A 22,139-nucleotide genomic window follows, 5' to 3' on the forward strand; every position below is an offset into this window, starting at 1 on the left:
AATGCTAGCTGAATAACTCCGCCGACAAAAAAACAGCAATTGTTTTTTATTTTTCTTTATTTAAATATAGTTAAATTAATATTTTTTTGAAGAAGCTTGAACATTCACAATTGCCATAATAAAACATCTCAGACGACTTTTATTTCCATTTTTTCGTACATATTACACACTGACACTGAATAAATAGCGATATCAGTAAACCGGCGTTTACTTGGCTTTGCCTTGGTTGGCCACCGCTTCCATGGCCTTTTTAACTGTTTCTGGATCCCCCAAGAACTGAAGACTGCCATTAGCTGTGGGTTTGAGGTTCTCATCCAAGATGTAGACAAATGGTATGCCAGTGGGAAGGTTCAGTTTCATAATTTGCTCGTCACTCATTTGATCCAAATGTTTGACGATGCCACGCAGACTGTTCCCATGGGCGGCAATGAGGATTTGTTTGCCGGCTTTAATTTCGGGAACGATTGTGTCGTTCCAGAAGGGAAGAGTGCGCTCAATTGTGAGCTTGAGTGACTCATATTTCGGGAACTGATCAGGGGCCGGTCCGTCCTTGTAGCGGGGGTCCTTGACGATGTTTTCGTAGTAGGGGTGGTCCGGTTCCATGGCTGGGGGCGGAACGTCGAAGCTGCGCCGCCAAATAGCCACCTGCTCATCGCCGTATTTGGCGGCCGTTTCGGCCTTGTTTAGCCCGGTCAGGCCCCCATAATGGCGCTCGTTCAGCCGCCAGGTCTTCACCACTGGCAGGTCTGTTTGCCCAATTTCCTTCAAAATTGATTGGAGGGTATTTTGGGCGCGTGTTAATACTGATGTGTAGGCAATGTCGAATTTGTAACCGGCGTCTTTGAGGGCTTTTCCGGCGCTGACAGCTTCCTGTTTGCCTGTTTTAGACGGAAAAGGGCACAATTTTTAGGGTTATGTGGGCAAGGTCATTCAAGGACGTGAGGATTTTCCGGTAATTTCTCACCTTTTTCGCTGAGATTTGCATCGTACCACCCACAAAACAGATTCTTTTCGTTCCATTCGGACTCGCCATGACGAACCATCACAATTTTGTACGGGGCCATGGTTTTTTACTTTAAAAACTGTTAAAGCTTTCAAATGAATGTGTCAAATTTGACCTCCGGAGTTTTTATCAACTGACCAATCAGCTTTGCGTAATATTTGAACTGGAGGGGGGGTCGTGCTCCATATCCATAATGTTTACGTGCCTGAATGTGCGTACGTTCGTAACCGAAAGTACGCATTTTTTTTATTAACAATTTTCTCTTTAGATTGCTACACTTCTTATCAATGAAGGATATTAATTAATTGCACTAAAAGTGTAGCTATACATTTTGTGACTTGATGACTTGATGAGATGTTTAAGAGATGGCGCCAGCAACATTATTCTACTTAAAATGATTTTCTTTATTTTCATTTGAAACCTTGCGATTGTGCTTTTACTCGTTTTATTATCGGAGATTATCAGATTCATTACCACCATCAGCGGATATTAATTGCTTTCACTCCATCTGCTTCCTGTTTCATTAACTGATCTATTTAATTTACAACTTTTTATGATATTTTATTATTACAGTGCGCATCAAAAGCTTGAAATAAAATTCATATTAATGTGTGGGTATTTAAAAATTTTTTGCTTTGTTGTAGGTTTTAAATTTTGCCATCGTTCAGGTAGTCCATGTTTGGATTTTTGAAATTGTTCATTTTAATTATGTGACCGTATTTTTTTAGTCCACTCAAATTTGAATATTTGAATATGGCATTGAGAAATTGAGAATTATAGAATTTTGTTTCTCAAAGTTAATTAGGATTTTACACTCAAATGTTCGGCAAATGTCTTTAAACAAATAAAGATTTAGATAAAGTTATTATTGGAAAATTATTATTATTATTATTATTATTATTATTATTATTATTATTATTATTATTATTATTATTAGTATTATTATTTTTATTATTATTATTATAATTATTAATTATTTGACGACTCGTTTTTTAATGTTAAAAGCACTTATTTGCTTTATTACTTGGCTTTATTAACAAAATAGTACATTAACTGTAAATCGTGATCTAGGATCAGGAAAATAAAAGTCGTGAACGAGTGAATTGTTTATTTTTTATTTATGTTTGAAGTAACAGAGCGACGCCCGCCAAGGTCCACTTAGCCGGTTTGTCTTTAGTTTTCAAGTTAAAGGTCCAGACATATGTGGGCCCTCTTGTCCTTGTTTTATATACGGGACATTCGTACATGTTTCTCAAATCTTGTTTGTCCTGCGTTATGGCCCGGATATTTATTACAGGCATGGACGGGAATAACTCTTTTAATTTCGAATCCATTATAATTCCAGCCTGCACATCCCATCTGGCGCCTTCCATGTGTAGTCCATGGACGTAAGCACCTTCCCTCGGAGCGCTCCTATAAATTTATTTTATGATTTTGTGATTGTGCTTTGTGCAGTTTTTACGTAAATTCCTCTTTTTGTTTTTTCGTGACATCACACTGTAGACACATCTTATCTAATGGCAGTTCATTTCTCCGAGCTGTGCTTTGCATAATAGCTGTGAGCAAAGATTGAGGGTTGAAAAATCCACCCAACCACACCGAGGCTGGCAACTAAATGTAAAAATTAGTTTATTGTTTGTTTTATTAATTGCTGAATAGTACTTACCACGAAGTCGGTAGACCAAGTTTCCAGCTCTCGAATTCTTAATAATAAGTCAACAAACCAGGATGTCAGCCCGAGCAGCGACGGGTAAGCTCTTTTACTCCAGACTGGAGGCACTTGATCTAAAAATAATGCGTTTTCAAGATCTTCCATATCTGAAGTTATTGTAAGTTCCCCTTTTAATCCCAAGTCGAGTTCTTTCAAAGAACGCTTAATTTCTCCGGTTAGGTAATTCATTCTTTCACACTCTTGAAATGCCACAATCACATAAGGAGTGCGCTCTTCAACTTTCCCCATTATTTCGGTCATATTGAAATCCTCGGGAAGCTTTTCGATCATCTCGTCCACTATCTGCTTCACCTAAATCATTTATCACCACTCACGTATCTTCACAAAAAGGCTAGTCCTTGTATAAAATGTGGTAATTTTAATAAGGTGTTAACAAATTTGTTATAAATGTTTGACTTCCGGACAAAAGTTTATTAAATTTTATCCAACATTTCCTGTGACTAGAAATTGCATTTTGTTAATTTTGGACTAAATTCATTGTAAAACTTTCCATTTTTGTGGCCGGAAAGTGTTCATTTATTATTATATTAAACAAATTTATTTAGCTTTTGTTATTTTTAACTGAAAATTATTTGTTTATGTATTATGCGCGGATTTTGACGAACTAAATTATTTATCCGTTGTTTGTTTAAATACGTCTGGGTTCAAATACGGGTTGTGTTTTGTGTGAGACAGTTAACAAGAAGTTTGAATTGTGGTTCGTTATGTCCTTACTTTATCTTCTCTGGTAATTGTGGTTCCTCCGGACGTGCCGGCATCTCTGGGCTGCATTTCAAAGACAGTTCGGAAAAGGTTGTCAGCTGTGGTCGTCAAGAAGCCTATTTCGGCGTTGGGGTGCAGTCCGTACAAGTAGGGCGACTCCGGGGGCATCATTTCGTCAATATAATTGTGGTATCCGACGTAGTCGGTGTTGGGCGGTGCGGGGAATCCCGGTGCCAACATTAATTCCCCGTCGACCTGAAACACTCAGTGTTATCGAGTTAGACGAGATTATTGTTGAGTGATAGGGCGTTACCAAATCGGGCTGTAGGAGTTCTTCTAAATAGGTGTTACATAATCTTCTGTCCCAGTCGTCTGTAATGTGTCCCCCGTACATAATTTCGCCAAACAAATACCTTAAATCTTCCCATGGCACTTTCGAGTTCGCCTCTAAATAGTTGTAGAGCACGAATACGCTAATGGTTAGATCCCCCACGTTAAAGGGGTAGACTTTATTCCATCCTTGGGGTCCGAATTTCCTGCGTTCGGCGACGACCGCGTGGAAATAACACAAAGAAAACAGTATGACTTTAAACTCGGCTTCCTTCCCGCACTGCTCTAACGTCTCTTGATTAAAATTCGATAGAGCTTTGTGTAAATTCGCCTGCATTCCCGTCGGAGGCTCGTTCGTTATTTTTATTGACGACTCCAAAATTCCCTACAATAGTTTCCTAAAAGTTTCAATCCCGATTTTTATAGATTTTTTACTTGGGGGATAATGTGAGCGGCGGGAGTTGCGGCGGGTTCAGCGCTCATAAAAACCCGATAATTGCTGTGAGAGCCGTCCGCGAAACGCTCCAGATTTTTTTCGAGCAAAGGTAGCCATTTTTTCACCAAATGGATGTTCTGCAACACCACCCAGTGGCCGTGCAAAGCCGCGATTTCCATGGCTTTCTCGGCCACCACTTCCTGCCCTTGACCCAAAGATACATTGTGAAAATTTTGTTTATCTGATGTAAAGCCCAGTTTTTCCCCCAAATCCTCCACATCCTTCAAAGGATTAACGCCCGGAGATAAAATAAAGAAAATCGGTGTCGATGGACTCGTCTCCTCGTACGATTTCGCGAACTCCACCGTCTTGTTCTCCACGTACTTCGAGCCCAATTTCTCCTCAATAAACGCCCTACACAATTACAAAATGGATTGAATGTCATCGTTAAATTGGAACATGCCAATGTACCGAAGTGGCACTTCACCTGACCACTGTTGCATGTGTACCTACACTTACATCATGGCATATATCATCCGATCGGGCCTAAGAGCTCGCATCATGCAAAGTCTCTGCAGAGCGGTTTTGCTTTTCCATTCTTGGGGAAACTTTTCCCGCTCTGGACATTCCGATTCAACAAGTTTCTTCCACCGTTTGGGTGAATTTTCTATGTCCCTGTCTAAGTTTCGGAACTCATCTTTTGTTGCCAGACTACATATACCACCCCAGCTCGTGTTCGATAAAAAATCAACGGGACTGGTGACGTGCGGTTTTATCGGAAATCGCAAAAGAAAATCCAAGTCAGCGGCCATTATCTCTTCGCTCATTAAAAGGATCTTTAAATGCGAATCAATCATTTATTTTCAGTGAATGACAGGCAATTTGTTGAAAATCGTCAGTTGAGTTTTGATTTACCTGAAAGGCCATTTGCGAGGCAAAAATTAATTTATCACATTCAAAGAGTCCTCTGGTCGTGTACTGGAACACGGAGAAGGAGATGCAGTCAATTAAATTATTTACTCGGGCGGTGACAGATTCGGCCGGATCGGCTTTGGCTATAGCTTTTTGAAAAACCACACTGAAGGCCTGGAAATTAGCAAGTAAACAATTTGGGAATTTTCTTGCCGAAATTTTACTTTCAAAGAAAATTGATAAATTGGGTTAATGGTGTTTAACTCATTCAAAATGAAATAAAGCAAACTTGCTCGAGCAGCTGCTGGCCTATAATGTTCTCTTGCTTGATCAATTTGAATTGAAGTTACTTTGGCTTCTGAAACTTTTTGCTCTATTTCAGCTGCTGTTCGTTTTGTGGTTTCTAAATTCTCCACGAGCGTTGTATCGCCTAATAAATTCCCGCCCGCTGACGACAAACGAGACAAAAGATCGTCTTCTAACGTCTTCAGCATTATTTTGAAATCGTTTTGTTGCTTGGTTAATTCGGCCTGAAACGCAATTTTTTCGCAGGTGATTACAAGAGGCATATTTAATTAGCTGCTGAGTGGGAAAGTTTTAACACCTCGCTTATGTAAACTTACCTTTAAGTCCTCCAAGTCGGGTCTTTCGGCCTTAACAACTTCAGCAAGGAGCTGGTCTTCTAAGCCGTCCCTGGTGACTGTGAAATTAATAAGAGTTGCTTGTGCTTGCATTTCGGGCTTATAATGTGGATTTGCCAGCTTCGTTTGAAGGATTAGCCGGAAGAGGGAATTGTACTCGATCTCTTTATCGCCAATTTTGATTGCTCTGCAATGAGATTTTTTATGTTATTTCCAATTTCAACAAACTTCCTACCGGCCCTTTTTAATTAAATTTCTACCAAGTAAAGTGTCCAATACCGGATCGACGCTCTCTTCAATATTTTCTACTAAAACTGTTGCTCCTGAAGTAATTGATTTTTCAATTACATCCAGATACCCTTTCTGGCCCAAACGAATTACTTTCAGGTCGTCACCATATTTCTGCTTTATCCATTTTATCCCTTGCAACTAAAATAACAAAACGACAAATATTTCCAATAAAAGCGTATTGAGCTCACTTGAGGGTCAATCATTAGAGGCCATCGATCAGAGTTCGAAAGAATTGTCGCATTTTCTGTCGACATTCGATCACTGGGTAAACCTTCATTATGCCATTTCGCTATTTGTGTATCATCAGTCAATAATGACAAAGGGTCGAGATTTTCAGTAATTGGAATCGGGGGCTTAAATTCAACAAAATGAAAAACGTAACCAATCTGTTTGACCGTTTCTTACATCCAGTGTTTTCAAGAACGGAAGCCACATTTTATGTAATAAATCTAATCGATACTGTTTAGTGAAACAACCAACATAGGAGATGAAAGCTGTAACTAATAGCACATCGCCCGGCAACATTGTCCCTTGCTCCATAAAACTGAAAAAATATGTTACGATTTGTTTCGATTGATTCAACTTTAAAAATTAAGTACTTGTTAACTGCTTCAGCCCATCTAACATTTTCACTAGCTAGACCCCCGACGAGTCTATTGGCTAGTTGTATCGTGGCGTTGGTGGCGTCAGCTTCTTGCTGACACAACAGTTTTTCAGTTGTAGCTTTTTCAAAATCGGCTGTTAATTTTGCTAACTGTTCCTCCAAAGACTAGAAATGTTGTGTTTTTATCGCTTGTAATAACGAAGTTGGAAACTTACAGCAACTTTTTTCTTAATTCCGCTTAATTTCTCTTGTGCCGCCGCTAATTCTGCATTAGCCGCAGCTAAAGCTTTCCGTTTCGGTTCAACGTCACAATAAACTTCGTAGAATTTAATAATATTAATAACCCAAGCACAAAGACCTGCCGCTGCAGCTGATTTCGATCTAACGAATTCAGGTTCGAATTCAGCATCTTTCAAGTAGGGCTCTATAGCTTTAATAATTTCAGGATGGATATTCTCTTTGTCGTAATTAATTAATGAATCTAGGAACGCGTCGACTTTAGCCATCACAATCTAAACTATGACATTGTAATAAATGAAAATAAATCGAATTACATTACTTTGGCGGCTTTCCAACTTCTGTCTTTAGGTATTTTTGCTGCTGGCGCTAAAAGAACCATAACTGCAGCAGTGACATTTGTCACTGCCCCCGGTGGCGACCCAAACGATTTCAGCTCGGTGAGATTCGCTTTGTTCAGAGTATTGAGGGCCTCTTGAGCGGCGATTAATGCAGGCTCGGCTTTAAGCAAATCTTCCTCGCAGTCTTTCTGCTTTTTGCTTACTTCTTCTGCAATCATCGCGACTTTTTCTTCTTCTTCGTCGGCGAGCCTTTTCTCGATTGAAACTTTTTCGGTCTCAATACCTACAATTTCGATGAGAGCATCAGCTGCTTCGTTCTTTTCTTTCAGTTCGACTTCTTGAATCGCGAGTTTCTTTTTTAACTCATCAACTTGTACAGCTGTACTTTTCAGTTTATCTAATCCATTTTCCAGGCGCTCGATTTTGCACTGGAGCTCATTGTTTTTTTTAATGAGGAGTTTGGAGTAGAGATTGATTTGTTCGAGGTATGATTTCGGGGTGGTGTAGTTGTACCGTCTTTCGTTTTGAAGATATAATTTGGACATGGCGTTAACGGAAGTGTGGGCGTATGCCATAAATCTGGATACGGAATCAAGTAGAGATGCCTATAAATCAATTGCAATTAATTAGAGGGCTAGAAAGGCGTTGCAATAGCACCGGCAAAGCTTTCAGCTCTTGTAAAAATCGGAGAGAGACTGAAACTAGAGCTTCTTGAGGCCATTCGTGGAACCAATTAATTTGTGTGCAGTTAATTATAGCGGGGAACTTTCTTGATCTAACGCGTAGCGTTGAACCAACAGGTGAGAAACATAATACAACTTTTAACTGTCGTCTTACGCGATCAATAAAGAATTTCCAACAATTCTCTCTAGTGTCTAACATGCCGGCGCCTTTTACTTCATTACGGACACCTGCGATAATATTTTCAATTTCATCGTCGGGGAACATATCGGGCACCTCCCCGGAAGCCAGCATGTCATTAATAAGGACCAAGAATTGTTCATTAGGAACTTGAGCATCTGTCATAAGGAACATTATTCCGACATTTTTCAGGCCCGTTTTCAGATAAAGAGATGATAACTCATTTCGGAGATCGGGAACTCCGTAGCCTTTCTTTAGCTGAATTTGTGACACTTCTAACGATGAAATGAACGCAGCCAATCTAGACAACGACTGCTTTCCGCTACCGCCAACCCCCACTAATAACGCACTTCCTCGAGGAGATTCTAATATTCGATTTATTCTGAAAATATTTCATTCTGAATCCCTAATTCGATAACACAATAACCGCACATGAAACACAATTCTCTTTTGCCAAAGCTGCTACAGTAATTAGGATATCACGTGGCTTAGCTACCGTTCACGTTTTCATTATTAATTGACAATTATTTTACGGCGATTCAATTACTGCACATGACATGAAAAACGTGCTAATTCATGGGCGCCGATTTTTTATCTTGCACGTGTTACTATTTTACTTAACTCACCGACACACATGCATCATTGCATCTTCAAACAAGACCAAATTCATAGCAGCCACCAAGTCGTTATAGCTCGACATCGCCTCCGTCAGCAGCTTACTAAGAGTCTCCCATTTTGCGATTGGCATGTATTTAGGCTCGCCGATGCCACTAGCAAAATGGCAATAAATGTTTGGTCGTTCAAAAACAATCGACTCATCAATTTCCTACAAAACTGGAAATTAATTCATCGGGGGAGTGGAGGAATCTTCCTTAAAATGAGCAAAAAATATTCGCTTGGAACACGAAATGCCGTGATTATTGGCAATAAAACGCCTTTACTGATCGTAACTAGGTTCGCGAAGCTACTCGACTGACTTAGTGTGATTTGTTTACACGTAAAATGTGTGATTTCTTTGATTTTTTAATTGGATTTTGGGACAAAGGAAGGCATTTTAATCGCATCATCTGACGATAGCAGGGAGACAAAGAAGCTACCTCGAAATTCTTTTTGAAAAGATCTAATTGTAATTTGTTGAAAGCGTCAATATCCTTTTCTTCGATTAGTTTGTCGCCGTAAACTCTTTGACTTTCATGTAACCAAAGCCTAACTAAATCAGTGGGTTGATTCAAACAGTCGTTTGTGCTGAAGAGTAGCCCCTGAAATGAATTACAACGAAATAAAGTTAGTTCCGAGAGTTCCGGACCGAAGTAATTATACCTGAAAGACGTTAGATATGTCCCGTAAATTAAAGATATAGTGGAATTTTATCGCCGTGGGGAGAAATATTTGGGAAGCTTTGTGATGTAGAGCGACAGCAGCTGATACAACATTGTCTCCCAGCTTAACAACGACGGAAGGAAATTTGTGTTCTATATTTGAAAGGTGTTGACTTAAAATTGCATGATAAATGGTTGACAAGGCCTCGCTTCCTGGGAAGCTAATTGCAAATACGTAAAAGTGCCTTTGCAGGCGCGGGTTGATGGTGAAGCTTCCTGCAGTGGGGTTCATACAGGACACGTATTGGCAATTATGTATGTCTTTCAGCGAGAGCCGGTTCCTGTCGTACCAGTGGCCGTAGTCCAGGTGCTGCCGGATCAGGGTGTGAGGCTGCACCGTGCCGTAGGCGTCGACCTCCGGCATGTTCATGTCATCGATGAAGTAAACAAGAGTTTTATTTCCGGGCGGCCCGTAATTCCGTCCCGCTTTTTTCTCTAACGGCTTCTCCAGGATCTTTTGCAGCATCTCCGATGTTGTGTAAAAGTTGAAAGGCACGTTGGTGACCGCATAGTTTTCGGATAATGATACCAATTTCTCGCTGACGAGCACAGTCTTTCCGCAACCTGCATTTCCTACTAACATAACCGGTCGACGTTTGGCCATCAACAAATCCAAGAAATATCGAATGCGGATCGATTCGGCCGTGTGGACCAATACGGCCTGAAAATAAACGTCGCCCACAGAAAACACTACAATTCAATTACCTGGAGGGGCACATCGGGGTCGAGCTCGAAACGTCCCAGACTTTCTGTCCAAGGCACAAACTGCTTCGATTCCGAATCGATGTAATAATCAAACACGGTACCGCCACTCGGAAATTTTACGCTTTTGAACTCATTCACCCACCATTTTGTGAACTCCACACGGTAATCAGTCGCCTAAACAAAAGCACAACTTTTGGCCACATAATTTGGAACAGGCCGGGACAACGTGAACATTTTTTTTGCAAAATTTGTGTTGGAATAAAAAATGGAGATGTCTGCGAAAGACATGGTGATTACAAATAAAGGGTTACAATACAGATCGTGCCCACTGCTCTTGCAATATTTTAATTTTTAATTAATAATAATAGTGGCAACTCAACTGAAAATAATCGGAAATAATAATTATTATTACAAACTTTAGGCTAAAGGGGAACATGTTTTAGTGTGTTTCTAGGTTGCAAAATGGCCCGGAATTTATTTTTCTATTATCTTTTTAACCATTCACTATTTTTGGAAACTAAAAATGTTTTGAACATAGAATCTTCACTAAATTTGAGGCAACGTAACACTTTTTTCTTTTTTAAATTATTTTTGAAAAAAAATATTTTTTTTTATAAAAACAAAAATTTTCAAAAACGAAGGTAGGACGACGAATCTCCATTTTTCGCTGATCACAAATATGTTTTTGTTTTTAAAATTCGATAATAGGAAAAGTATTAAAACGCGAATTTTGTAAAATCTTTTGTTCCGTCATGGTCGGGCCGTGAGGAAGGCATCTCTTGGAAGCAGTTGTGTACGTATTAGCCACCAGCAAGATATTTTAAGTTATATAGAAAAAACTCAACTTTAAGTACCTAACTAACAAAAAAAATTGTGAGTTTGCTGTTTACCCAGAGAATCATGTCTATTTCGGTTAAAAACGTGCTGAAAGTCGCAAAAAAGTTAAAAACAATTTTAAAATTTTACAATCAACTTATACGCTCGGTATCTTTTGATGAAATCTGGTGAAAAATTAGAGAATTAAATTGAAAAAAAGTGGAAAAAAATGTTTTTTTGAGCTAATTCGTCGACTTTTGAACTAAATGTATTTGCGTTTTAGGTAAATAATTGCAATTACATAGTTTGTAATGTTGATTTATTTAAAAAGTTTGTGTTAAAATATCTGCAAAACACGGTCAGTACCTGGGGCCTGGTGGCCTAGTGGTATAAGCGCCACTTGCGACAGGGGAGGTCGGGTGTTCGAACCCGGATCAGGTGTGAAAATTTTTCTATGAAAAAAAGTGTAGAAAAGGTAGGTGAAACAACACGCAAACAAAAATAAGAGATTGAGAGAACACATAGACGTATAAACGTAAAGCGCAACATAAAAATGAAAGAAATTAGAAAATAATGCGACAAAAGGGGTAAAAGTACGTAAATTGTAAACGTAAGAGTACATCCTAATAAAGGGAAAATATCTTTTGTTTTGAGAGGAAAAGAGATGAACGTAAAGGTGAAACATAACTTTAAACTTTAGCGTTGAATCCATAGATGACTTACTTGTTAAATTATAAAAAAAATAAACAAAAATATTTAATTTATCTTTAAAAATTTTTAGTTAACTGAGTTTGTTTAGTAAAGTCCCGAAAAATATTGTTAATAAAAATCATGGCCATTGCGAATCCAGTAGGATTTGCGCACGTCCACTATTTTTAACTACAAAATACACAATTTTGGTGATTTTTGGAAAAATTATGTCCATTTTCGGTCAAAAACATACTGAAAGTGACAAAAAAGTTAAAAACAATTTTACGTTGCCTCAAATTCTAATTATTTAAAAGATTCAATTTGATTTTTCGATTTAAAACTGGATTACAAATATTGCCAAAAATAGAAAAATAAATTTCATGACTACTTGTCTTTATCGCACACTTGGTTTAACTCTGTGGTCTTCTTTAGCCTTAACAAGATGCGTGAAAATTTTTGTAGCTGAGATAACACATTTTTAGCAGTTTTGTTGGAAAGTGGACTAAAAAACAAAATAATATAATTTAAAATTAATTTTAGAATTCTTAATGCATTAGTTCCGGGATTTATTCGTTGGCAGAATCTATCTATGTGTCTGACGAATAACAGTTATGTTTATAACAAATTTAGCGACCTGTTCCTGGAACATGGCGGACCCGAAGGCCCAGACGCAGCAGAAGACGAAGTAGAGCTCGTACCACTCTTTAGGGCACTCATTTGGGGTGTTATTAGGTGTGAGTAGGCATTCCAGGAGGTGGCATAACATTTCGATGTGTGAGGTCTCCGCTACTGGAGTAATTTTCTTGAAGCGAGTGCGCACATTCTCTAAACAAATGGGGATATACTTGTCAAAAAGCATAATTAAGTTGGATTTTTCCGTTCCGTTAGTTCTCGTTTCGATCCAGCTTGTTACAAATCTAGGAATTAATTTTAATAGAATGATAATGGGGGCGTTGGATGTACTAACGGATTCCATCCGAGATCCTGAGGGTTGATATAAAGAATTCCAGCACGGGAAACCGTGGCAGGCGTTGCAGTTCTTAAGTTAGATATCTCGAATAATAGTCTCATTCCTGGTGTTAATGCGATTCTCTCGTTACTGGCCAAAGTGAGTACTTTGTTATCATCCATGACGGTGTTAAGAGACTCGATCCACATCGGATCTATATCACCGTCCAAAACAATCCATTTTGGATTATCGCCAGTCAAATTAGCTTGTTCCCTCATTAAAACAGATAATAAACCATCTTTCCATTCTCTTGTTGCCGGATTTATGATACCGAAAAGTTCATCGTTTGTTACCGCTTTGGGGTTGAGGTCGTTGTAAACCGGCTTCCTTTTTATATTTATGTAAGTTTTAAATAATGTTTTCCACACTTGAGTTTTTCCAGTGCCCGCATTGCCAACGATAAAGACCGAATGTCGAACCTCTAGCAATTCCTCCAACTGCACAACCTGAAGCAGAGATTTTAGCTGATTTTTTAGTTTCAATTTAGTATTCAATTTAGTTTGTAAAATTAGTCGTGCAATTTTCTTCTGCTATTTGCCAATATCCCAAGTTGAATTGAAAATTGATTAGTCGAAGTTTAAATGAGGTTTATTTTTAAATGTAAATGTACCAAACTTACTTTCAATATGAAATTGTCTTCGGGTTGTAATTTCAAATCAATAGCGGCCTGTTTAACAGTTCGTTCAAACTCAGCGTCTCGTTTCCTAGGCACTTCCAGAGCCGGAAACAAATCACCAATCAGCCCCATAAACACGGGAGTATCGTCGGTTACTATTTTAGGGATATTAAAATCGCGCAGTGCTCTCATTAAAACCTCCTCTTCTGGCCTTCCGGGGTCACCTCTCTGCCAAAATTTGCGAGTCAATTTTACCTATCAAGAGATAATTTATTATACTTTTAAGGATCCCGCTACTACTAAAACGGATTTTATTGCTCGTAATCCCCAATCATAATGATCTTGTTTTGATAACAATTCTTTGCACAGAGTGTATAGGGTTATAAATTTCCTAGCCAGAATTTTCGCCTCTTGGAACCCTTCAGCGACTAACATTATTTCGCATATTAGCTCAAAATCTGGCACCACCATAGCGCACGGTCTGAAACAAGCGAAAATATTCGAGCGCACTGACTTTGGAAATACCTAAAAAGCGCTTTTAAATTTTCCGGCAGCTCGGTCCTGCCCGCGTAGCCAGGATTCATAGTTATAAAAATTCCCACAGTGGGCACCAGCGCGATGGGGTCGCCCATAAAATCGAAGTGCGTTCTTTTATTTTTAATCGCATCTAAAACTGACTTTACTTGGACCGCAACAACCGAAAGGACCTCCACTGAAATCCTATTGAACTCATCAAAACATCCCCAAGCCCCCGTCTGCGCGAGTCCTTTGTAAATATTTCCACAGGACTATAGACAAATACCAGTCTCTATTATTAAAAACCAACATTATATATTATATACTTTATAATCCATTTGTTCGGAGCAGTTGAATACGTAAACCATTATGCCAAGTGCTCGACCCAAGTCCTTTGTCGTTTCCGTCTTCCCCGTGCCCGCGGGGCCCGCGGGCCCTCCGCCCATTATTAAATGCAAAGACTGATTTACTTAACTAATTGAGTTCAATAATCAACCCCTACCTGAGTCAACGTGATGTAGCATCGGTCAGTCAAGGGTGTTATGACAAGTCGGGGAGTATTACCCAAATATTCATAACTATACCTAAACTGGGCATCGCAAATATTAGCGAAACAGTGTTTGTCTTTCTCGTCCCACCGATGTCTCAATTGGGACACCCACTGGAAAGCCGACGCGCTTTCCACCTTCATTTGAATCAGCTTGCTCACAACGTCGCGAGAATGCACATCAATCGTACAAATCGTCATGATTTTTTGACGATCTTGCTTCGTCAAATCGCCCAACAACAGCGAAATCAAAGTGCTTAATTGAGACACTTGTTTTTTGTAATAATCCCGGATTGCGTTGTCGTAACCCTCCTCCAGGCGCGAAAACGCTATATTCACTTCAGTGGTCCACCAAATTTGGGTGCCGCAGAGCGACGCCTGGGCCGGAAAGTCAAACAGCCACTGATCTCGCGGCTTGTCTTCGTAAGAAAGGACGCCTTCGCCGGTCAAGTGCCGGATCGTTGATCGCATTGAGGCTTGAACGCGATTCAACCAAACCTCAACCTTAAACCCGAAATAAAACTACAATACAGACTTTACCAAAAATTACCGCATCGTTGCAGTTTGTAGTTTCATTGAAATCGATATATTCCCCGTCTTTTGCGTGCATCCCGTGAATAAGTTTATTCAAATTGCCTTCTTCGTCCCGACCGAAATTTAGCCGTGCCAAAGAATCGAACAATTTGGTCAAGTGTTTGGCCACCAATTCGGGCTGATTTCCGTTTGATAAAATATCAAGTAAATCCGCCGATGAAATAAAGTAGAATCGTGGGAACGACAATCTCTTGGTTTCCAAATACACGGCTAGGGCTTTTTCGCACAAAGTTAGATTCTTTTGTATCTCTTCCAAAATAGCAAGCAAGCCGGGCTTATTGGTGGATTCCACCACGTTCGGTATTTTGGACATTTCTGCGGTCAGTTTCTTAAAGTCGGTGTCAATTTGGTCAAAGCGGGCCGAATCTTCCGGCAGTTGCTTCCTGATGTCCTCCGAACTCATAAAAATCGATTCCAGGTGCATCCAAGTCCTTTGGACTTCGAACCAAATTGTGATCACTTGATCAGCGAGACACAGTTTGCTTTGCCAACTGGAAACCTCCTCCAAGAAATGTGCAATAAATTTGGAAGTGATTAAATTCTGTAACTGGACTTGGTTGTCCTCCAACGTCTCTATTAACTCTTCGCTGGCTCGCAGTAACTTGCAGCCAGTTCTGGGGTGTATTTCGTGTTCGAACTCCATGGCAGACCACGTCACGTTTAACTCGCGCAAAATTTTTTCCATTGACATTTCCTTAACCGCTTTATCGACGATGTTTTTGACTTCTTCCTCGCACTCGTGGAGGTTTAGTTCGAGCAGGTCGGCCAAAGTCGTGTTGTAGTCCATCACGATTTTGGTCTAAAATCATTTTAAGACTTGAAGGAATTGGTAAAATGTGTCTAGTGCTAGTGCTATGAGACCAAACTATGACTTACGTGTGTGTGGCTTCTAAAAAAATAGCAAAATGTGGCAGTACTTACCGTAAATTCGGGTGGCAAGGCTGCTAAATTCTGTAACAGATTGCGCATCGAATGTAAAGCTATGTACAAGGTTGTTGCTATATACATATGTACAGACTAAAATTGTGGCTGAGTGTACCTTAGTGGACTTCATTAGTTGGTTCCAGTGCCTTTCCCTAATGGCCGGATTTTGCAATTCGCCAACGGCTTTTAGCGACGTTAGTGTATTTTTGACGGTTGCTTCCAACCCTAGATAGGTGTTCCACCCTCTCATTTCTTTATCTAACATTCTTATTTCTTTGGCAAACTTTTTACACTCAATGTCCATGTTTTCAACATCGATTTTTCTCCAAGGTGTTGTTTTCCAATCGTCGACACAAGTGTGGACAATGTGGACGTAATCCCACAATTGCTACAATATGAATTAGCGGAGGCAACAGCAAGTAACCCGACTCACTTTCAGCATTTTCAAATCTTTGCGACATTGTTTCAAGACTTTAAAATCGGGCACATTCACTTCAAACAGTGATCCCGACTCGTGAATATTTTTCATTTCGGTTTCAAACTTCCGCAAGTCTTTATCAACCTTGTCTAGCACAATGTACGGCTCCGGACAGTTGTACTGAAAGAAGGGGTATTTCTTGAAAACCTCGCGGTAATAAAGCACCCGCGTGTCAAACTCTGCGATTTTCTTCCGAATCAAAACAACTTCAGCTGCCTGCAACGGCGCGACTTGTTGTTTGACTGTGATTGCGATTTTCTTGGTGTTGTTCCACTGCTCGGGCAGTTCCTGGAGGTAGACGTTGACTTCTTCGGGGATGTCCTGGTCGTAGAACTTCAAAAGCTCGATGGTTTCACGTAGCGGGCCGAACATTTCGTCGGTGGTGGCTTGGCGTTCTTTGACATGGAGTAGGTACCCCATGACGTTGACCAAGGCTTGGTAGTCGCCCTCCACGACGGTCTGTTGCAAGCCTTCGTCCGCTTTCCGGATAAACTGCCCCAAGTCGGTCAAGCTGCTGGTGACGTTGTCCACAAGGTGGTCTTTGAACATGTTGCCCCACTTCCGGATTGTGTTAAGCAAGGCTTGTTTGAAAGGCTTGACGTCGACTTTAAACCACGAATTGAACGTGTGCTCGGTCTGCATTCGTTCGACTTCGTTGTAAAGGTTTTCAAAATTGTCGATTTGCTCGCGGAATTGCTCCATTTTTGGTGGATTGGGTTTCGGCGCCGCCGAGTCCTTGAGGTTCACCCAGTCGATTTCTTCGCCGGTTAGTTGTCGACTGTACGTCAAGAAATGCTCCAAGTAGATCTTGCGATCGTCGAGCCAGATGTAAGAATAGGTTTGGAATTTGTCACAGAACTCGTACGCTTCCTCGATCACTTGGTCAACATTTTGAAGGATGTCGGCCTTAATGTCGGAAATGTCTTGATTCGAGGTGATTTCCTCCTGGTATGAGGTTTGGATAGTCTTTGAGAATCGAGGTACAATTGAGGAAATTTTGCTAATGTCGTCGATTAGGCCCGTTATGAGTTTTTTGAAGCCATCCTCCGCGTTGGCATCGAGAGATGGCACGAAAATTATATTGGGCTCTGCTAGAATTAACTGGGCTTCGAAAAGCGGGGCGAGGTTGTTAGTTGGGTCCATGTGTTCGTTAATGTAGCCCAGGCTAGAAAATTGTTTGAATTTTTCTTTTGATTAGGCAATAATTACCTGCAACCGACGCATTGGTACAAGTAGCTCATAACGATTTTATCCACAAAGTCAATATAACTGAGCCATTTGGGGCTGTCCTGCTTCTCAGTCATTTGAAAGAATTGCATGTTTTCGAGTAATAAAACCGTAATCTGATCTGCGGCTTTCTTGATATCAGAATATCGCTTCGCTATTCTTTCCTCTCGCTCCTCGATACACAAAACCGCGTATTTCTTTCCCTCTTTTCTCTCAAACAGCGGCTGACGGGCAAATGGCATTAAAACGTTTTTTATTTGATTGAGATTCTCCTGACACTTTTGCAAATTCTGTTGTAAATTTCCAACGAGATTGTACAATTTCGTCATGTATTCCCACAAGCCTAATTATGAAAAACAGCGTAATGCACTTGCTACAAGACAATGTACCTTCCGAGTTCCAGTTGAGGGTGTTTTGTCCTTGGATGATTAACTCGTCGATTTCTGCTATTTCGTTCTCGATTAAATTAAACTCAACATCTTTAGTTGTTCGACGGATTTTATTATACCAAGCGATTGTTGAGTTTAAATTGGATATGTATTTTCTAAAAACATCATTTCTTTCTGCCAGCTTTATAGCTATTTCAGGCAAATCCTCGTGTCCCATTAATTTTAAATAATGGATTTCCCTTAGAATTGCCGATAGCTGGAAGTGCGAAAATAATGTTTTGTCTATTTCCAGGTAAGCGTCACTTACTTCCGAATTAAAATTTAAGTGGAGCTCTCTCGTTTTGGAGTTCCTTTTTAGCAAACAAAGTTTAAGATTTGTTTCGATTTGTTGGGGCACGACTCTGGCCCATTCTTTGAACACCTGGTCGTTAAAATTATCGATTTTTTTAAACAAGTGATCAAATCGGTCCAAAATTTCGGCCGCTTCCGAGCTTTCGGTTATTCTAAAAATTTCAGTTATTGGGGTTTAAAAAATAGTTATTTTTACGGATGTTGAAGGCTTTTAAATGACTCGAGCGGGCTTGCAAGTCGTGTGCACAAATTAAGGGTCCAACGTAAACTTCCAGCAACGGGAGGCATATATTTGTCTAAAATAAATTGTCCATGTTTCTCCTTATGCAACATTTGTTCTTGGAACAGTGCCTGCAGTACGAGTTGTTACAATTTAACATGCAATATCTGAGTAATAATGGTCTTAGTTTGTGCTTAGCAGTGGATTATTATTTATTGTCACATAAACACATAAAGAGTATTTTTACGCCACTGCCAAACTTTGACTTTACTTGCCTCAGCTGTATTTATCTCCTGTTGTAACATATCTAAAATCTTTGTATACTTATTAGTAAACTCAGTTTTAATTAGAGGCCTTTCTAGCACTGAACCGACGATACTAATTAGCTAAAATGTGGTATAAATAATACAATCGAGGCTGCCAGAAGGACTCACTTTAAATATGCTTTCCAGGTTTGAACAATCCTCAAAGGCTTGGCAAAAAATCGCCGCCAGTTTCATATCCATTTCAAAAATTTTTTGCTTAAAATTTTCAAAATCGTAAATAAATGAGGAATCGTCGGGATCCAGCACGTCGTAAGATTTGCCAGAAAATATAGAAAAACACTGCTGAAATTCGCCAAAAACAACAGTAACCCTTGCACTAAGATTCTTCCCTTTGATTCCTCCAATTTCGACTTTTTCTAATTTAGTGAACTCAAGTACGGTATTGAAAAACCATTGAATCGTCTGTAATCTTTCTAAAAACGCATTAAAACGTTCAAAAACCATGTTGGGGTGAAAATTCCACAGTTTCGGTTCCCGGTCTTTGAAAAACCGGCCCAGATTGTTTTTATACGAGTTGAAAATTTTCGAAAACTGTTTGAGCGTTTTTATACAAAGACCGACTCTTTGCATGGCTTCATCAATATCGCTGTGGAAAAGGGTTGTCGGGTCCAGACATTTTTTCGCCTGGAAATTACGCTAATTTAGAAATTACACTCAGATTAAGCCGCAGTAACGTTCTAACATTTTATTCTTTGAACTTTTCAATGTAAATTAACTCGTGTTGCTACGTTCTTTTATGTTAATTTAAGCGGCTTTAATTGAATCAACGGTTTTCCCGAAAAACAAATTAATTAGTGTGGGGTGACCGAAAAATTATAATTGTCACGTTTCCACTTACCTCCTGAATCAGCAGATTGCAAATTTGCTTCAGAAGCACGATTATTTTAACTTGGTCGTAGTACTTTGAATTTGACCAAATGAGGCACACGACGTGCATAAGGGGCGCCAGCACGGGGATGCATTCGCTAAAGTCGGTTTCTTCAACTAGTGCAATGTGTTTTTTCAGCGGTTTCAGGTACAGACAGATGTCTTTGGCTTCGGCCAACGATATCACAATATTTTTGAACAAATTCTTGAAGCAACTATAGTAAGCACTATTTGTTTTTTCTAATATTACAGCCATGCTTTTAACACGGGGTTCTCTGAGCTGTTCATAGATATAGTGAAGGTTTTGCAGTCGCAAGTTCCAGAATTGCAGTTCTGCAAATTTTTTTGCCAAAACTTGAAACTTTTTTTTTAATTAATTACCAACTGACGGGACGGGATTTTGGCCAAGCCCTGCCTTTTCAGACGAATCGTTCACCAAAACATCGTTAATCTGAGCAGCCCATTTAATTACAACGCCTTCTATGGCACTTTTGAGGTACAAATCGCAAATTTCGCCATTACTTTCAATTAGAGCTTTCTCAACTTCGTGAACTTTGTCGATACCAACGGGCATTGGTAAGACAGTTTGGCCGTTTACGTGGCCTTTGACCTGATATACCGTACTTTTCAAACTGTGGACGTGTTTTTGCACGTCTTTCGCTATGACTGGTGGCCACTTTTCGTGGTTTTTGGAATTGGATAAAAGGGGAACTAATATCTAGAAAATTTATTTAAAAAACAGTTTTGTAATGCGAGCATCACCTCATCGACTAGGGACGCTAACTGGTCGATGATTTTTGCCGACAAATCGCCTGCAATTACAGATTCGGAAGGAGTGGTTTTGGAGACGGGAACTGGGGCTTTTTTAATGAAGTAAACGCCTTTGCTTTTTAATTGTGCTAAAGGAAATCCATTGGAGGCAACAAGCTGGGCGGTGGGTGTAAGTACTACAACCAGGAGAGTGGGTTGAGGGCGCTCCAAAAATTTCATAACGACGGCTTTGTGGTCTTCTGTAGCCATCATTCTTGACCATTTTTCCGGCTTGAGTTTTAACGTTTTTTGCACAAAGCTGCCAAGAAATGTCATGCGGTTGTCGACTTGGACCGGGGGTTGATCCATCGTGCCGGCTTTTTTGATACAATTAATTATTTATTAATTGGGGTTGGAAATGAATAAATTTCTGAATTAGTCAATTAGGTGTGCTGTACAAGTTCAACAGCTATTAGATAATTTGATTTTAAAATAAATGGAGGCTTTATCTCGCTAAACCATAGACTTTCGTAACGTTAATAAATTATGTTGTCACGATGGGAAGGGACCTTTTGTGATTCTAGTACAAAGAAATCAGAATCTGTCGACAAAGGAAAAATGAAAGACAACTGTCATTAAATAATTGTTGGTGTAAGGAAAAATCTTGAAGCAGGGAAATATTGATTTGGGTTTTTGCTCAAGTAAAACTATTAAAAAATCTAAGTAATTACTCTGTCATTTTCAGTTGTAGTCAGCTTTAGTAATTAATCATTCAACTGTGACGAGTTATTTTTAAGTTTCGTGCTTATTTCATGAAAATGTGTTAGATTAATAACAAGTAACTATGAGCATGTCGCTACACTAATTTAGGGCCAAGTAATTTTATTTAAAGACAAAGTGGCTAAAATTGGCTGCAATTCGCCAATAAAATCTGCTTTACGTTGGACGATAATACACGGAGCGCTGGTGTAACTGCTTCTGCAATAGGAGCAAACATCTCAAAGTTCTAAGAGTTTAGGTATTCCCTGACATTAGTGACCCGGATTTAAAGTTATCCCCTGATAAACGAGATTACGATGAACATATAAAACCACCTGGATGCTCCCCACTATCGTTAAGGAAAGCTAGTTTTTTGCGCATCTAAGTGCAAGAAGAAAAATACTCACCAATTAGGTGAGATATCGTTTGAAATTTGTTTTACTTGAGCGGAGCACAGAGGAAGTAGCGGTGCACTTTCCACTGTTGCATTTTCAAGATTGCGCTATGATTTAAACTGCTGAAAGACTGAAACCAGCATATATCATGCCACAATCACGTTATTATATTATTTGCGTGGTCTCATCGTCCCAGAGTCGTACCAAGACACGCTCTTCCTTACCTCAACTAATGACAACATAAATAAAATCCTGAAGGAATATGAACACCACATCGATTTTTCTACTTTACGCTATTATGTCCCAGCGCACAAAGGCATTTTCAAATTAAATTATTCAACACTCGGCTTTGAATTAGCGCGCGTTTTGGTATTTTATTCTCTCATTAGGGGTTTGAAAACTTGAGGTGGGCTATTAATTGGACATATAATTGAAGCGATTTATTAGGGCTGAAACAAGGAACTGTCTTTGGTCTCCAAATCGAAAGAAGA

At 39.6% G+C, this 22,139-nt stretch overlaps 2 protein-coding genes across 2 annotated transcripts; both read right to left on the reverse strand.

The window, feature by feature from the left end:
- Positions 1-39: 39 nt before the first annotated feature.
- LOC659747 (phosphoglycerate mutase 1) lies at positions 40-1,147 on the reverse strand. Its single transcript, XM_966024.4, has 2 exons — positions 965-1,147; positions 40-878 (listed from the first exon to the last, which is right to left on the reverse strand). The coding sequence occupies exons 1-2, from the start codon at positions 1,062-1,064 to the stop codon at positions 208-210; spliced, it is 771 nt and encodes a 256-aa protein (XP_971117.1). The 5' UTR covers positions 1,065-1,147; the 3' UTR covers positions 40-207.
- A 950-nt stretch (positions 1,148-2,097) lies between these two features.
- On the reverse strand, positions 2,098-22,101 carry Dhc93AB (Dynein heavy chain at 93AB). The gene is made up of 42 exons (XM_008201160.3): positions 21,661-22,101; positions 20,507-20,871; positions 20,126-20,462; positions 19,716-20,077; positions 18,986-19,501; positions 18,827-18,937; positions 18,528-18,682; positions 18,288-18,483; positions 17,981-18,236; positions 17,574-17,934; positions 16,320-17,529; positions 16,002-16,274; positions 15,884-15,913; positions 14,919-15,761; positions 14,324-14,872; positions 14,148-14,282; positions 13,831-14,093; positions 13,585-13,786; positions 13,309-13,533; positions 12,648-13,135; positions 12,315-12,597; positions 10,175-10,348; positions 9,411-10,130; positions 9,188-9,349; positions 8,717-8,916; positions 7,887-8,472; positions 7,211-7,834; positions 6,867-7,163; positions 6,647-6,816; positions 6,453-6,591; positions 6,236-6,400; positions 5,992-6,185; positions 5,739-5,943; positions 5,340-5,645; positions 5,119-5,289; positions 4,723-5,039; positions 4,203-4,617; positions 3,751-4,152; positions 3,450-3,692; positions 2,670-3,026; positions 2,466-2,614; positions 2,098-2,416 (listed from the first exon to the last, which is right to left on the reverse strand). The coding sequence occupies exons 2-42, from the start codon at positions 20,861-20,863 to the stop codon at positions 2,122-2,124; spliced, it is 13,443 nt and encodes a 4,480-aa protein (XP_008199382.2). The 5' UTR covers positions 20,864-20,871; positions 21,661-22,101; the 3' UTR covers positions 2,098-2,121.
- Between the last annotated feature and the right edge of the window lie 38 nt (positions 22,102-22,139).

The sequence above is a fragment of the Tribolium castaneum genome, chromosome 10, assembly GCF_031307605.1.
Source record: "Tribolium castaneum strain GA2 chromosome 10, icTriCast1.1, whole genome shotgun sequence".
Taxonomy (NCBI): Eukaryota; Metazoa; Arthropoda; class Insecta; order Coleoptera; family Tenebrionidae; genus Tribolium; species Tribolium castaneum.

What these genes read in the sequence shown, in the direction of transcription:
- Dhc93AB (XM_008201160.3), bottom strand. Translation starts at nt 20,863, where the DNA reads ATGGATCAACCCCCGGTCCAAGTCGACAACCGCATGACATTTCTTGGC. An exon ending in AACTAATGAAGTCCACTAAG is followed by an intron (nt 15,914 to 16,001) that starts GTACACTCAGCC and finishes AATCTGTTACAG; the next exon opens with AATTTAGCAGCCTTGCCACC. An exon ending in CCGAACAAATGGATTATAAA is followed by an intron (nt 14,094 to 14,147) that starts GTATATAATATA and finishes ATTTGTCTATAG; the next exon opens with TCCTGTGGAAATATTTACAA.
- LOC659747 (XM_966024.4), bottom strand. Translation starts at nt 1,064, where the DNA reads ATGGCCCCGTACAAAATTGTGATGGTTCGTCATGGCGAGTCCGAATGG. An exon ending in TGCAAATCTCAGCGAAAAAG is followed by an intron (nt 879 to 964) that starts GTGAGAAATTAC and finishes CGTCTAAAACAG; the next exon opens with GCAAACAGGAAGCTGTCAGC.